We start from the raw sequence: 14,366 nt of genomic DNA, 5'->3' as shown, positions 1-14,366 counted from the left end.
AGTTGAAAAAGAAACCTACATTTTCTATGGATAAAATCTACTAACGTAGACAAACAAGGAAATGTTTAACAGGAAAAAAAAAAAACAACCCAGAAATGCATTCTACAGTGAAACAAAAAATAAACATACAGAAACATGCTCATTAGTGTTTCAGACAATAAGCATCAATGACACTGACAATTTAAGAGGGCAGTGCTTCTATATGGAGGTTTTGTAAATATGCTTTAGTAACACATAACCAATTGAGTAAGAAGCAGCACATTTAAAAAGTGTCAAATTGAACTACACAGAGAAGATCTCAACAGTGTTTATAGATCAAAGTTAGTCAAGACAAGAGAAAGTAAAAAGCTACTTTATAAAAACCTGGTAACATCTTAAACTAGAATGGATTTCCTTTAACCTGTTTGCATGGAACGCCATCGTAACATTGTTACAAATTGAATGCAATCCCTTTAGTGGCAAACCTGCAAAATGAAATATATTGATGATAAAGACAAGTTGGATCTAATTGAATGGATGGGAGAAGAATGCCATTCCAGGTTTTTAAGAGCTGCAATTTTAAGAGAATAGTCTAGTGATTGATAGTGTGGGCAAATTTATTATTGCATCTTCCCAATGAAAGAAGATAAACAACATGAGTGAAAGGAGCAAGTAAAATAACCTAAGTATAATCTCGACATATTAAAAATTCTTGGTTACAAACACAGGTTCCAGTGTCTTTCAGTTATCGAACACAGCCACCCAGCATTTTAAGTTGGGAATTTTAACACTTGCTTACCATATTCTAAAAACTGATTGATAAAATATGGGGAGAAATCCCATGATCTTTAGGATTTCTAAATTAACAAAATATATTATGTGCTACTGGGATATTCCCACTTTTTGTTTGTTTGTTTTTTAAGAATACTGGTTAACATTACTATTGGCTTTGCTCACAGAACAACATTCTGTGAACTTATGGTTAAATCCTAGCTCAAAGTATGTGCAAACTACTTAGAAGAATTGCTCCAAAATCCTTGAAAACCCAAACAGCATTTTAAATCTTCATTAATTCTTTCAGCACCAATCTTCATCCTTTTCAGCCTATGAGGGTCAAAAACTATAACATAGAGTTCCTAGAGTATAATCAAAGTTCCAAAGTCATTACACATGAGCTATCCTTCTGTCATCACAAGTAATTTTATATAACCTCAATTCACAATTTTTATTTCTGAAATAATTATAAGGTTTCACATCTGAGGCAAATATGAAGGAACCACTGATTTGTGTGAAACACAGTAGTCATGTGAACAAGACTGGGGACAGTTGCAAGGCATATTTACTTATTAACTCAGCATTTTTCTTTTCCCAGTAATGAGTATTTCTGTTTCTATCACCATGTGATGAGAAGCATAAAATTTCCAGACTAAATTTCTGTATGGGTTCCCTGTTATATCTAAGCTCTGATAACGCTTTATGAACAGTTTATAACAAGTCCTTTTCATAGTTGTAGTCTCTCTTATTAAAAACTTAAGCCATAATTTGTTCAGTAATTGCTCCTGGTGTCTTTCACTAGTACAAGTCAGTAATAAAACTGTATATAGGAAATGACAAGTAAAAAAAAAAACAAACCCATAAGAAGCAATAGTAAGGAAGAGAACAGAAATAACAAAGCAGAAACTAAGAGAAGAAAGCACTGCCAATACATTCTTTTTCTTCCTCTAGTCCCCTGACCAGTACTTGTAAAAACCAACAGCTTTAATATATTTAAAAAAACCCTAAATGAATATAAAAATGTGAGCAATTTTGTCAGTGTAACCAATGCTTACAAATATTGTGATGCCATGCTAAATACGACAAAGGTGGTTTTAGTCAGACTGCTTAATTATCAAGCTTACCGCTCCAGGCTTGCTCTGTCTGGCCAGGGAATATTGAAAGGTATTCTATAGTACATCGGGGCAGAGGACAGAACAAAAGAATTAAAAAAAAAAGTTGAAAGGAAAAATCTAGATAAATATTTGAAATGCTCTACATTGGCAATGTATCTTCTTCAAGGAGGATGCTTATAAATAAAAGCAATGCTTCATGACAGCCAGCCACGAGGTAGACAAATAATTGTAAAAATTCTACTAAAAGATGCATTTTTCATGCTACATATGGCTCACATATAAGCCTTACTTCAATTCTTCACACAACAAAAGCTACTACCAAGTGCTATTTAAGAATTTTTTGCCTCTAATTGTGAAACAATAATAATAATAAATCATTTTCCAACACAAGAAGCAGCAACAATCCGTACCTTTTGGTTAGGTACAAGACTACTGAAAACTACTGTTCATTTGGCACATATTTTAAATCCTGCTATCAAGCAAGCACTAGCTCTGTAAGATTCTTGAATACCAATGTCTTAGCAATATACAACTCCAAAGGCTGCATTTTAAATAACTCTGAAACAGTCTATTCCATTAAAGCTTTGACAGATACAAGCTGTTACTCTACCTAGTTAAAGTAAGTATTTAGAATGATGACTTCCAACTTTCAGAGTGTCTTTTAATGTTTGCACATTTTCGTTCCCAGCTCTACTTGACGATACAAAAAAGAACACAAGTGGATTCTGGGTTTGAAAAGCAGCTTTACATCAGGAATTGAAAAATCAGTATCTTCAAAAAAGTTAACCTCAACTTGACAAGACCGGGCAGTAAAAAACCCAAAATAGAACAAAACCAACCAAACAAAAAACCCATCCAGAATCCTTCTGTCATTCATCCATCCCATGAGAGCCAGGATGAGGAGGAGCTGAAATAAAAGTGTATTCTGTCTAAAAGTCAGGAATGATTACAGAACTGACACATTGTAAGAAGTCAAACTAAGCATGCAGTGACAAATTCTAGATAAACATTCAAGAGAAAAGGCTGCTTGCACTGGCCTTGCAATACTAAGGCAGCACAGTAGGCTTACTGTGGCATGATAAAATTGTGAGGAGGTTAGGTGTAGGAAATCAAAAAGCTGAAACTGGACAACAACTTTTTTCCTAATTAGCACAGCCTTCACATTTACAAAATAGCCACCTGAAACGTGAAGTCATTCCTCACTGCTAATTCACAGTGAGATATAAGTGACGCACCTGTCCACTGGAGTAGATGTATTTTCAATAAAACTAATAACTTTTTCTTTCACATTCACAGATTTAGTCTTCAAAGCAACCGTCATTTTATTCACCAGGGACTTTACTCCTTTTCCATCACTTGGACCATTAGGAGAATCACCCTGTAAAAGTTTAACTCCTCTCAGGATCAATCATATAAAAATAATGTTATTTAATCTCTAGTTTGTTAAGAAAGGAAACAGACTACAAAATAGTAATCTACTTTTTGGTTCTCAGTAGAACATTAATTATGGCATTAAGTATTCTTTTAGAGGTCTGCCAAATGACAGCAACGATACGCATCTGAGGTAAAGACGATCCAATAAAACAAGCTCAACAAACCTTATTATTGAGCACTCTGCTATGAAAATCTAAAGAGGAAGAAATTCCATTAATGATAAATTGTATCAAAATTAAGAGTCAGATTCTACGTACAACAAATCAGCTGTGGAAAAGAGACAATTTTGAGCTTTCCCCTGAAACTGTATGCCAGTTTTAGAGTAATTTATTGCCAGAGTGAAGAAGAGCCAGGAAAAGGATTGTCCATTATACATATCCTGCTGGAGAATGACTACAGCAAGTTCTTCTCTACAAGCAATTCCTCTCAAGAGGAAGCCTCTGGCTACACAGTGAATATAATTTGAAATTAATCATGCAACCAAAAATAATCATGACTTACATTAATGCATTTTACAGAATAGAACAAGGAACGTGAAGAAAAAATTCAGTAGACCTGGGGCTCCCATCCCACTATGCCCATTGAGCTTAAAATTCACTTACATCAACGGAGGAGTTTATGCTACTTCTTGAGCCTGAGGTACTAGCAATCCAGTGGCCATATCCATTTTCTGGTCCCTCCACATTGATGTCTGCTAAGTGCTGCTGGAGGGCTGTTAAAGATGTAATTGAAAAACATTCAGAACTACACTGGAATTAGTCTGTTGATGAAAACACTGTATATCCAAGACTAATCAGTAACAATTTTTGCTCCTCATGATTTAATAAAACAGATAAATTCAGATACCACTACAATCATCCCTGGCTTTCCTTTCAGTAGTACGAAGGCATTAGGACAATCTTTAATTTAGTAAACAAAACAGTTAAAATACAGCAGCAACTAAAAATAAATCACTGCTTTGATTGGAAAGACAGCAACTATGACACTACATATACTGACTAGTAATGCCTCTATACTCATATTGTAGCACAGACCTCTCCACTGTTTTATAGACTGATTGATTCCAGCAACCTAAACTGCAGAATTATGAACTGATGATTTGAGAAAATACAACAATTATGAAGTAGCATCTTCATACAGATCTGCAATCTACAGAGGCTAAACATCAAGAACGATAAGTTAGAAGAGAGAATTCCCCTACTTCCTTTATTAGTTTTTCACCATTCAGAAATGTGGATAAGCCACAACAGTTAACCATAAATGTGCCAAAGCAGTGTGTTGACTTACACAAAACAAAACCTTGACAAATCAGACCTATTTGCTGTTCATTTAGCTGATGTCTAGACAAAACTTAATAAAAACATCAACAGCATTAAGACAGCAAGTTTTCTCAAGCCAAAGCTCATTATTAATAAGCATACCCATAAATCCTCCTCTGGCAATGCTTACATACTCCTTATTTTTCTGGAAGAGAAAAGACATTTTTGGTTGAAGCAAAGATCTGTAGAATGAGTTTTGCAAGCATGGTAATGAAACATGGGTTAATTTAATAAAAACTGTAAACTGTAGCAATATAAAAAAGAGTTAAGATTTTAAGGAGAGAATATTATGCCATTTAGCATCAATGATATGTGCAGACGCACTTCTTTCCAGCTATTAAAAATCAACGGCAATTCAGTTGTACCTGTAAGAAGTGTGCTAGCACCATGTTCATATACATATCTTCTTCTTCCCTGCCACTTCCCATGAAGCAGAGATGTTCCCCACTAGCTATGGAGCCAGACTCAATAGATTGTTTTTGTGCTTCTAATAGGGATTTTACAGATTGTGCAAATTCTGATGGGTTTTGAAGCATCTATGGAATGAACAAACAAAAAGTGCTGTTTGACACCAACATACTGTAAGACAGCTTGTGAAAAGATACAAACTTTGAAAATGGTTATAATTTGTTGAGCACAAACTGGGCAGCATCAGCACTTTACAAGACGTACACACACAAAACAGACAGCCTGCCCCAGACCTCACGTTACATAAAGAACACTGAGAATCCTCCTGTTCTTCCTCACTCCACCTTGCTCTGCCCAGGAAAGAAATGCAGCTAATTGATAGTTTATTTTTGCAGACACCAAATAATAGTGGAAAAAGTCTTTGCAACTTTAATGTTGCATTAAGTTGGCAATATGGCAGAGGGACTGATTTCCACATTTATATACACTTGAGCACATGTTCAAACTTTGCAGTTCTGAAACCCTTTAAAATACCTAGGATTTCTAGGTGCCAGTAAGGTTGTCCTCATCTTGCCTCCCCATTCAGTTTTTCCTCATTTACTTATCCACATTTGGAAAAAAAATTACAATCAGGAGTACAAGGAGATACCTGGCATTCGTAGTACTCTCAAAAAGTTAAGGCTGTGGTCTCACAGAGGCCTATTATGCACGCAAAACCAATGAGCTGCTATATGAAAGTGATGGAGAAACAAAGATTTTTCTAAATACAGCTGAAGTTTTAACCTGCTTATGTGGGGAAGGCATTTAATTAAATCAGTAAGGAAATCTTGACCTGTAACTGGATTTGGAGGGGGTGGGGGAGGGCTTCTCATTATCTAGCCTTTACCCTGGATGAAATGATGAAATACAAAGTAACAAGTATACAACCAAGCCATTAGTAGGTCAAGCTGAATTTTAACTGGGGTTTTCCTACAGCCATAAATCTCACTAGTTCTCTATCTAAGACCACCTATAACTGAGATGGATTCTGAAGTGCTTTCCCCATTGCCTCCCTGTAAAGTATATTGTCTATGCTTTTATGTATACAAGCATATAAAATGCACTGGAATTCCGTTAATGGCTTTTTGTCTCAAAAGATTATTCTCTACAGTTTTCCTAGCATTAAACTTCTAAAACCAGAGATGAACCTGGTGACGTTCATCCAGCATAGTTCATAAAGGATAGTAACCATATCAACTGACACACACTACAAAAGTTAATTCCAATATGTAATTTAAATACATATGAACTAATCACATCCAATTTAAGAATTATCTTTACGGACTTCTTTTTCATATATTAATATGTTTTAAAACTATTTAATAATTTATAATGCTTATTTCTACTTCATTGAATATGATGTTCAATTAAGGCTAGCAGAAGAACATGCACATACCATGGGGAAAGTTTTTTCCTAAATACTTTTTGATCTAGGTTAAACCCCAGAACACTGTATCATAGAATCATTTAGGTAGGAAAAGACCCTCAGGATCATTGAGTCCAACCATGAACCTAACACTGCCAACTCTCCACCACTAAACCATCTCCCTAAGTGGCATACCTACACCCCCATGGATGGTGCCTCCACCACTCCCCTAGGCAGCCTGTTCCAGTGCTTGACAACCTTTTTGGTGAAGAAATTTTTCCTAATATCCAATCTAAACCTCCTGTGGCACAACTTGAGGCCATTTCCTCTTGTCCTATCACTTGCTGCTTGGGAGAAGAGACCAACACCCACCTCGCTACAACCTCCTTTCAGGTAGTTGTAGATAGAGAGCAATAAGGTCTCCGCTCAGCCTCCTTTTGTCTCCTACGTAATTACACTTGTGCAAATAATACTGAATAATACATCATTTTAACTAGAGAGGTAAAGATAATAGATGCAGGACTGAGCTTCTTAACCAAGAAAGGTAAAAAAAGTCTTTTATGGGGTGTATATATATAAAAATCATTCCATACAGCATCCATAGACTGCTTGAAGTAATGTAGTAGAGGGTTAATCTAGAAGTGAAGAACGCACTGAGCCAGCTGAAGCATAAGTGATTTGGGGGAAAAAGGACAGAGAAAAATATGATTGAATGTTTAGTTAGGAATTTGTAGTGAAATGGAAACTACAGCAAAATCTTTAATGAAGTAATTAGTCTGTAGCATATCTCAACCCCCAAAATAATGCACTCATATAGTACTGTGAAAATTTTCAAGGAGAAACCAAATCCTCTTCCAGACATATGCTCCTTACAAGCAGGCTGTAGTAAGAAAGGCTGGGGGAGGGGGAGAGGCAGGAAGTGCTACTTGCTAAAATTAATGACATCTTTCATTAGAAATTCTGATGCTAAAAAGAAATTTCTCCTCCAAGCAATGTCTAGTCTTTAGCCTGTATGGGTTTCCAGTTCTATGCAAAGAACAAGGAAGTCTGGAATCCCAAATTCTAATGTCATTAAGGACTAAACTTCTCAGTAAAATGATGGCTGCATCAATCTCCTTTAGAGAAGCTGACTTTTAAAAACTCATCACATAGCTAGACACTGCAGTCCACAGACTAGAGTCTAACCTAAGGATAATTTATTTTTCATGACAGACATTTCTCTTTCTAATTAATGTAGGATTCAAAAATCTGTAAAGAAACAAAAAGCATACGAACCAAATCGGAGTCTAAATGAAATGCTGTTGATAAATGCCCAGCATTGTATTGCTCTGCAGGACGACAATCGACGACAAAGAACCGTACTCCTTCCTGAAAGAGGAAGATTTTGCCTGTTACAAAATGTTAAAATCTTGCAGTTGTTGATGGGAAGTACATAATTCAATTATATTTTAATACTAATAGCAATAAGTACAGGAACTCCTCCTTAAAGAGGCTAACAGCCGTCAGAAAATCTTACTTCATTTGATTAATCTGAACTTCTGCAGTCACCAGACCACCAACAGTATTCTAATAGTGACTTCCCATTAATACATCATGTTGCGCATCAGTAAGTATGACCCAAGTGCAATATACACAGGGTAATTATTTCACCTCTGCTGAGAAGAAATATAGTGGGTACGAGGGCACACATCAAGAAAACATCAGAAGGGACAACTTTGAAGTGCCAATCCAACAGTTTATTACTACCCAGCATAGCACATAAAGATAGCCTTGTATATCACCTACTTAAACAGGATATAAACAGACGCTTAACTTTACTTGGACTAGGGAGGTGGGGAAGAGGTGGGGAAAAGTATGCATGATGAAACTGGGGCCTGGAAACTGCTATAAAAAGCCAGTAGTCAATAAGAAACACTGTAATCTAGCTACACTATTATCTATATATTGGTCTTAAATACTGTAAGTGAAGTCCCTGCACCTAAGTACGTCTGCAACTGACTACAGAAATAGCTTGAATCAATTTTTTGTTCATTTCTTTAAACCTTCCATTGACAAAAGACAAATATTTCATAATGGCATTCCTAAAGGTACTGAGTAGTGGGTTTTAAATATTCCCCTACAATAGCTACATTTGGAAATGAATTAAAATTGATGAGATATTACTTTAAGCTCCCACTCCCCAGATTCAAATTAGCTGTTTTAAGCTGCCCTGTGCTGTAGCTCTAGTTGCTACAGCACAAATGTGTTGCAGTCAGCCGATCATTTACAAGCTAGACAACTTCAAGATAAGAATACTTTTTCCTTAAATAGCAAGTATTCATCTGTGTGGTTAACACTTAAAAATATTTGTGATACACAAAATAGTAAGTGATTCTTTTCCTTTTCTATAAAATTCTTAGGGGGGGGGGGAGGGTGTGTGTGTGTGTGTTAATTCAGTATACTGACTCCTTGTTGCTGATTTGCTTGAAGGATCTCAGACACAGAAACCGCTAGACAGAGAGCCTGGCTCAAGTCCGTGTCATCATCTTTGAGGCCCAGCAAGCTGCTGCCAAAAAGACTGTGGTTGTCCTAATAAGGCAAGAGGGAAAAAAAAAAAAGTTAACTGAAGCCACTGTCTTTACATGTGAAGGCTCAAAGTAAAACTATATCCACCATGTCACAAACATTAAGCCAGATAAACACATATCTTGTCCACATAGTCATCAAATTTTTGATCAGTTGAAATTTGTTGTGAAAATTATGGCAAAGCCTGAATTTCCATTATACACACACTTGTTCACCACTCTGACCATGCCAACATGATGAAATACCTCTCGTTTTTGTTTTTATTCCCTGCCCCACCCCACCATCTCACATACCTGTCTACACACAGCAGAGAAAGTACATACAAGCCAAAAGCAATGACTATCAATTACTTCTATTCCATGAATTTACTGAAGTCAGGTATCCTGAGTAAGGAAGAACTGCAAGAACAGAGCAGGTGGTGACAGCTTCATCTCTAGTAAGTGACTCTTTCCTGTTTGCTGTTGCAAGTACAGCTAGGACTGCTGTGCAGTCTACCACAATGCAATGGTGTCAGTATGGCATTTTTTGCTTCACCAATTCTTACAAGAACCTGGTTTGCAAAACAAGGCCATCGTCATGAAGTGAGAATATTGCAGGGAATCTTTTCTCTAACATGTTTCACCTAACCTGCTTATCTTTCAAAGATCCTAATAGTAAATACTACCAGAGTAACATGAAAAAATTGTTTAAAAACACATCACGATGAAATGTTCAAAGTTACTGTCAGCAGAAGCTTAGTCACCAAAAAGAAGAGAATTTCAGAATTACTTTGTTATTACCTTCCTGAACGAAGCTGGAGTTTTGCTACAGTAATATTGTGCCAAAGAGAAGAGATCTTCTATGTCCTCTAAATCGAGATTGGCTGGTGAAGTTTCTAAGAATTCTGAGATATACAAACAACATAAGTGCACCATTTTTTCAGATGTAGAAAAGAAGCACCATACATCTTTTCACATCATAAAATAACTTGGTTTTAATAAGCCATAGCACAACTGAGTGTATTGATTAAACATGAATGTTGATTCACTCTCCAGGTGGAAAGAAAAGATACAGAAAATACTCCTTAGCCATAGGAAACCTATGCTATTTGCTAGAAGTTCAAACCTTCTATGCAAATTATTTTGTACCACACTCTTATGTCTGTATACTTCTAGCTCTCAGGAGTCAGCTGCCTTTTCTAAAGAGGCCTGACCAGGGTAATCTTCTAAAACACAGTACTTAATCAGTAGTACTATTATATGTCTAGGATGGTAGAAGGGTGTAGTTCTGCAGTATATGGCAAAGGTGCAAAGCTCCAAGCGTCCTCATTTTTAAGTACTAGGAGATTATTACTTATATTGTATTAAGCCATGTTAAAAAAAATTACAAAGGCAGGTGAAATAGGCTTACAAGAAATTCAGTATAATTTCTATAAAAGCAGAAGAGGGTAAAGGCAAACAATGAATTAGGCTCAAATCAAGTGCATACACAGATAATAGTCTGGAAAATGCAACAAGTGCAATAGCTTTAAAGAAGGATTTGAAAGCTGCTGCTTTGCGCTTAGAAACATGGTGACTGTTTCAAGTACTCCAAACTGAAGTATAAAACTATGTGTGGGAGTGCTAAAAGGAAACACAAGAAAAAAATGTTAGGGACAGGGCAAATGTGATTGAGCAAAGGAATAGTAAGAAAGGAATTAGTGGGTGAAGGTATTCATTAATGAGAAAAGTCACAGGTAAGTAATTAAATAATGCAGTTACTTAGTAATTAAAAATAATAATCAATGGGAATTATACTATGTGGTAAATATTTCACTAGTGCTGTATAAGAGAAGTACTTACTTATCATTTCTTCTTTATCTGATTCTTGTGCTAAGATAACGTCTCTGAAAACAGTAAAGTCACAGGCATAGGTTAAGTCAGTAAAACCAAAATTAAACAAAAGTGGATTGAAACTGTCAGTAGGAATGTCCCAAACAATTAACTATACACTTACTTTGCATTGACAAGGATGATTAACATTAAGAAATAAATAAAGAATGGATCTGCTTGTTGTAGATATCCATCCCATATTGCCTGAGTGACTTCAGATGAACAGTAATATGAGAAGAGGCTTCCAAGCTAAAAATTTGGAAAACAGTGTGAGAAAAAGCAATAACCAGGAACAATCCTATCAGGATAGCATAAGATATCTAGAAGAAAATAAAAACAACAAAACTATGTTAAAGCATACATTTGCACCATGTATTGAAGGATGGTTCTATCCTCAAAAACAATTTTTATGGAAACAGTGCAGTAATGCTTCAGATTATCTGCAAATAAATACGCTAGTGTGAAGGTAAACTCAGCTGTACGTTGCCAGCCTTGCAAATTCAACCAGAGACAACACAATCAAGCTGGAATACTGTTTAAGCTCATAGCCATTGCTAAATACAAATTCTACCAACAAGACAATAATAACAGAACATATTTACTCAACTACCTTCACAAATAGGACTTTGAAAGGGTTCTGTAAACAACATTCTTTTTATTTTTCACAGTAGAACCAAGCTAATTGAACATGGTCGCACATTAGTTTGACAACGTCACTTACTTAACATTACATCATGATGCTTTATGGCTGAGTCATTAAACATGCACAATCAAGGGAAAATTTTCATTACCATTTAACAAACTGTTTGCCTGTTCCCATGTTCCCATTTAAAAACACATCCTCTCTGATATGCAAGTTCAAAGAGGATAATACAAAAGGTGGGAATTTCTTTTCATACATGCCAAATAATATTTGCACCTAACACAAATGCATACCAGCTGGCTTCACTGGGGTCTTCCCGACCTTGCAGATACATACAAATTCTGTATCATAGCTACAGCTTTCAAAAGCTCGGTACCTGTTTTTAAACACTATCATGGAATATTTCAACATTTCCTAGTACACTTTTATAACAAAAGGTGAGAAGATGTATGCAATTCCGAGTCAAATGCAACTGAAGACAAAATGTTCCTGAACAACTAGGCAATGACAGGTCTCCGAATGTTCCTTATGTATTTCTACACATTAGAAATACCTCTATATAAACTAAGTTTCTGATGAATGACAAGGAATTTTAATGTAATCTCATAATGTAAAATGAGGCTTAAGAGTATTTTCTAAGACTGTACACCAGAAATCATGACACTGAGGGCTGGCAGCTACACTAGCTTACTTCCCTACCTCCTTTCAAACCGAAGATTTTTTCTCAATCACTAAAATTTTAATAAACAACTTTAAAGAAGTTTGTATTTACTAAAGAAAATTATAGATTAAAAAAAGGAGATTCAGTAGTAAGAAAAAAAAAAAAAAAGAAAAAAAAAAAAGACCTGATTGTTCTTTTAAAGTGATGAGTGGCAAAAAAGCAGATTTTGAGATATGGAGGTTCTTCCTGATCACATTTTAATATTAAAATTGGCAGCAGCCTAAAAAAAATCATCTTAAAAAAAACAGACCTCATAGTTCAACAATTCATTTCAGTCTTATTTCTTTAACTGAAAGTTATGGAGTTACAAAAAATTTTACCAAGCCAATGAGTATGAAAGAAGAGCCTTGAAGAGTTCATGGGTTATAGTGTCTTCTTTATTAGTTTACAGACCTTGCCTCTGCAAGCACTGTATCATGATTTCGTATTGCACATACTAAGTAGCATTGAAACATGAGAATTTTCCTGCTTTATGTTGTAGTCCTGATACACAAATTTATTTTTTTTAAAGTATTGAGGTAACCATCTTTAGAAATAAAACTGCCAACTCGAGGCAGTTTTGAAGTTAAGGTGAGGAGGAAATGACCAATTTCTGAAGAGCTGTAAAATATACGTGCCTTAATTCCAAAAGGCATAGCACTCTGTGAGGCAGTCAAATCTATTAGCACTGAGGTTTTAAAAATTATTAGTAATTTGACTTTAAAAGACCCATTTGACTGATGTTTATCCATATCTAGAACCATACAACTGCTCCCTATACAAACTAACATCACAGCTTCTTAGACTTTGGCAGTTGCTTCCCTTCTTACTTATTCCAAGTAGTTCCTAACATCGGTGGCTCAATTAACATCCAGTACAATAAAAATGTGATGTTGACAAGATCTCATACCTTACGTTAAACAACTGAAGGCAAAAAGCCCAGACTATATTAAAACATGCAATTTATTTCAATATAGGCAGTTCTAATCTCTTGTACTACTTTTCCATAAACTGACAACATGTACTTAAAATTTTAACAGAAATTTATTTTTCATTATGTTTCCCTACTTTCACTTTATTACCCAGTTGAGTGCATATGAGTCTGGAGTCATCTTCTTGGTATCAAGAAAGGAGCAGAGTTCAGGCTCATGGTACTGAAGAAGCAGTCTAAATAGATGAAACGGCCTTCCCTTCATAAAACAATCCCTAAAAAGCAGCAGCGAAAATAATCATAAACCCCCTGTAATATTCCAGTTGTCAGACATACAGTAGCAATTATTTATTAGTTGTGATTATGTAATTTCCTATATTGCTCTTTTAATTCACAGGGACTAATCGTGAAGTTGGCTTGCCTCAAGTTTAAAACAAAACACAACCCAAAAACTTCACAAACACTGAAAACACCACTAGATTAATATAGGAGGAGAACAAATGGAATACTGCCAATACTTCATGGAGTATATAAATACAGAAGTATTTAAAACAGATTCAAATATCAAAACAAAGCTAGCATGGCATCAACGTTGTTAACTAAAAATAGAATTAAAGAAATGTAAATAATTCCAACATGGCAGCCAAAGGAGATTAAGAGATTATTATTCATGTATGAAATAAGCATTAAATGTAAATTCATCAAGCAGGAAATAAAAAAGTATTTAAAATGAAGAAAAAAAAAAAATCAAAACTTCCCTCATCTAAAATACCCTATTATGGTGTTCTTCCCCCAACCCCGCTTCCTTTGGCTTGCTAGAGATGCTCTTTCAAAAAAAAAAAAATCCAAGATATAATATTGTCCAACAGATTATGCTATATATTTCCCTCACCTGTTGTCACTATGTCAATATCTTGTTAGAATAAATATTTCATGATAGTTACAAAACATGAGAAAATGTGAATAAAAAATGTAAGATTTAAAAAAACAAAAATAGCAAAAAGTTGAAAATGGAAGTTTTATCTAACAATAATGATGGTTAGTAATGATGGTCCTGCAGTCAAATGTCAAATCGAGATCAAATTGACATTGATTGAAACACCACCTAGGCTCTTACAGAGAAGGTCAAATACTGGACACTCTGAAAGCCTTGTGTGGCTGAAAGAAAATGAGTTACATGACCATAATGCCACTATCCCCAAACAGTTCACAGAGCCAAACAGTATTTTACATCAGAAACGGA

General features: G+C 35.4%; 1 protein-coding gene across 2 annotated transcripts in view; it reads right to left on the bottom strand.

The window, feature by feature from the left end:
* Positions 1-14,366, bottom strand: part of TBC1D23 (TBC1 domain family member 23) — a 34,737-nt gene that overhangs the window by 8,278 nt on the left and 12,093 nt on the right. The window contains exons 5-15 of one of the 2 annotated variants that reach the window (XM_064467279.1): positions 13,275-13,398; positions 10,974-11,098; positions 10,820-10,863; positions 9,779-9,882; positions 8,880-9,002; positions 7,710-7,802; positions 4,987-5,157; positions 4,724-4,766; positions 3,905-4,014; positions 3,104-3,246; positions 1,878-1,922 (exon numbers count right to left, since the gene is read on the bottom strand). In XM_064467279.1, coding sequence (XP_064323349.1) covers positions 1,878-1,922; positions 3,104-3,246; positions 3,905-4,014; positions 4,724-4,766; positions 4,987-5,157; positions 7,710-7,802; positions 8,880-9,002; positions 9,779-9,882; positions 10,820-10,863; positions 10,974-11,098; positions 13,275-13,398 — 1,125 coding nt within the window. The remainder of the gene's footprint in view (positions 1-1,877; positions 1,923-3,103; positions 3,247-3,904; positions 4,015-4,723; positions 4,767-4,986; positions 5,158-7,709; positions 7,803-8,879; positions 9,003-9,778; positions 9,883-10,819; positions 10,864-10,973; positions 11,099-13,274; positions 13,399-14,366) is intronic. The other variant, XM_064467289.1, reaches the window with a different exon arrangement.

The sequence above is a fragment of the Phalacrocorax carbo genome, chromosome 1 (genome assembly GCF_963921805.1).
Source record: "Phalacrocorax carbo chromosome 1, bPhaCar2.1, whole genome shotgun sequence".
In the NCBI taxonomy this organism is placed as follows: domain Eukaryota; kingdom Metazoa; phylum Chordata; class Aves; order Suliformes; family Phalacrocoracidae; genus Phalacrocorax; species Phalacrocorax carbo.
Note: the sequence above shows the minus strand (reverse complement) of the source record. Positions and strands in the feature narration are given on the sequence as shown.